The sequence below is a fragment of the Centrocercus urophasianus genome, unplaced genomic scaffold (genome assembly GCF_019232065.1).
Source record: "Centrocercus urophasianus isolate 14NV4802_14NV808 unplaced genomic scaffold, USGS_Curo_1.0 seq_20, whole genome shotgun sequence".
Classification (NCBI taxonomy): Eukaryota; Metazoa; Chordata; class Aves; order Galliformes; family Phasianidae; genus Centrocercus; species Centrocercus urophasianus.
This window is the reverse complement of record NW_024884756.1, coordinates 447,256-449,182: the sequence shown is the minus strand read 5'-3', so window position 1 is coordinate 449,182 and position 1,927 is coordinate 447,256. Positions and strand designations below refer to the sequence as shown.

Sequence of the window (1,927 nt, the reverse complement as noted above, 5' to 3'; positions counted from 1 at the left end):
GGCCTCCCCTCTCCGCGGCGGGCCGGCCCCGCGCACGCGCCGGCGGGCCGAGGCGGGCCGAGCGGGCGGAGCTCCGGCGCCATGAGCGTGCTGATCCGCAACGCGCAGCGCGCAGCGCCTCTGCGCCGGGTGCCGCTCCGTCGCGCCGTCTGCGCGCTGCGGGCCGCGCTGGGCGCCGCGCGCTTCGACGTGGCGCTGATCTGCGCCGGCGACGGGCTGATGAGGCGGCTGAACGGCGCGTACCGCCGGCGCCCCGAGCCCACCGACGTGCTGTCCTTCCCCTACCATCGGGTGGCGCCGGGCGAGCTCCCGCGGCCGCGCAGCCGCGACGAGTACAACCTCGGGGACATCTTCCTGGGGGTGGAGCTCATCCAGCGGCGGTGCCGCCGGGACGGGGAGGACTTCGAGAGCGTGCTGACGGTGAGCGCTGCGGCTCGGAGGATCTGGGCCTGCGGCCTGGGAGCCCTAGCGTTCGTTTTTCTTCTCGGGTTTTAGCTGCGGGAGGCGGGAGTCTGAATGGAGCGGTGTCCACTTGAGCGAGCGGTGGGCCCAGGGGAACCTCGTGTTCTCGTGCATATTCTCATGGGACCGTGAATCTCATGGTATCGTGTGTATTAGAGAATATGAATGTTGGACACAGCAAGCCTGCATATGCATACAGACCGGGGGAGGACAGGCTAGAGAGCAGCCCTGTGGAAAGGGATCTGGGGTTTTTGGATGACAGAGTTGAACCTGAGCCAGCAGCATGCCCGGGCAGCCAGAAGGGCCAACCGTACACTGAGGTGCACCAGACCCAGCACTGCCAGCTGGGAGAAGGAAGGCAGTGTCCCCCTGGTGCAGCCTCACCTGGAGCACTGGGGGCAGGTTGGGTGCCAGAGTATGAGAAGGACATAGAGCTATTGGAGAGCATCCAAAGCAGGGCTGCAGAGATGGTGAAGGATCTGGAGGGCAACGTGTGTGAGGGGTGGCTGAGATTCTTGGTTTGTTCAGCCCAGAGCAGAGGAGGCCGAGGGGAGGAATCACGGTGGCCTAAAGCTTCCTGGTGAGGGGAGCAGAGGGGCAGGCACTGATTTGAACTGGTTGAGAGCAGCGGCCAACGGCTCAATGTCCGGATGGAGACCAACGGATGAGTGGTGTCCATTAGGGGTCAGCACTGGGACTGACGTGATTTCGTGTCTTCATTATTCACAGTGGGATTGAGTGTGCCCTCAGGAAATACGTGATGATGCCCAGCTGTGTGCTGTGGTCAGCATGCCCGAGGGACAGGATGTCATCCGGAGGGATGATGACAGGCTGAGCAGTGGGCCCAGGAGAACCTCACGAGGTTCAGCAGTGCCCAGTGAAAGGTTTTGCACCGGTGACGTGGCAGCCCCTACCATCAGTACAAGCTGAGGGATGAGCAGCTGGACATGAGCCAGCACTGTGCCCTCACAGCCCAAACCCAACCAGATCCTGGGCTGCATCAAAAGCAGCGCAGCCAGCAGGGCGAGGGAGGGGATCTGCCCTTCTGTGCTGTGAGACTTCACCTGGAGCACTGCATCCAGATGGGGAGTCCTCAGTGCAGGAGAGATGTGCATCTGTTAGAGCATGTCTGGGGAAGGGCCACAGAAATGCTCGTAGGGATGGACGCTTTCCCCAGGAGCACAGGCTGAGAGGGCTGGGGCTGTTCAGCATGGAGAAGGCTGAGGGGAGACCTGAGAGTGGTCTTTTAATGTCTGACGGGGGGCTATGAGAAAGAAGGGGACAGAGTCTTCAGCAGAGTCTGTTGAAACGGGACAAGGGGAAGCAGCTCCAAACTGAAAGAGGGGAGATTTAAATTGGATATAAGGAAAAGGCTTGTTCTGTTCTGTTTTGTTTTGCTTCATGATGAGGATATTGAAGCACTGCCACACGTTGCCCAGAGTTGGTGAGTTCCCCATCTCTGGAG

General features: G+C 61.2%; 2 protein-coding genes across 2 annotated transcripts in view; both read left to right on the top strand.

Moving 5' to 3' along the window:
* The first annotated feature begins 81 nt into the window (after window positions 1-81).
* Window positions 82-703, top strand: YBEY (ybeY metalloendoribonuclease). Its single transcript, XM_042822588.1, has one exon. It carries the CDS (start codon window positions 82-84, stop codon window positions 493-495), a length of 414 nt encoding a protein of 137 aa, XP_042678522.1. The 3' UTR covers window positions 496-703.
* POFUT2 (protein O-fucosyltransferase 2) overlaps window positions 624-1,927 on the top strand; it is an 11,375-nt gene continuing 10,071 nt past the window's right edge. The window contains exon 1 of the mRNA XM_042822358.1: window positions 624-953. Coding sequence (XP_042678292.1) covers window positions 624-953 — 330 coding nt within the window. The remainder of the gene's footprint in view (window positions 954-1,927) is intronic.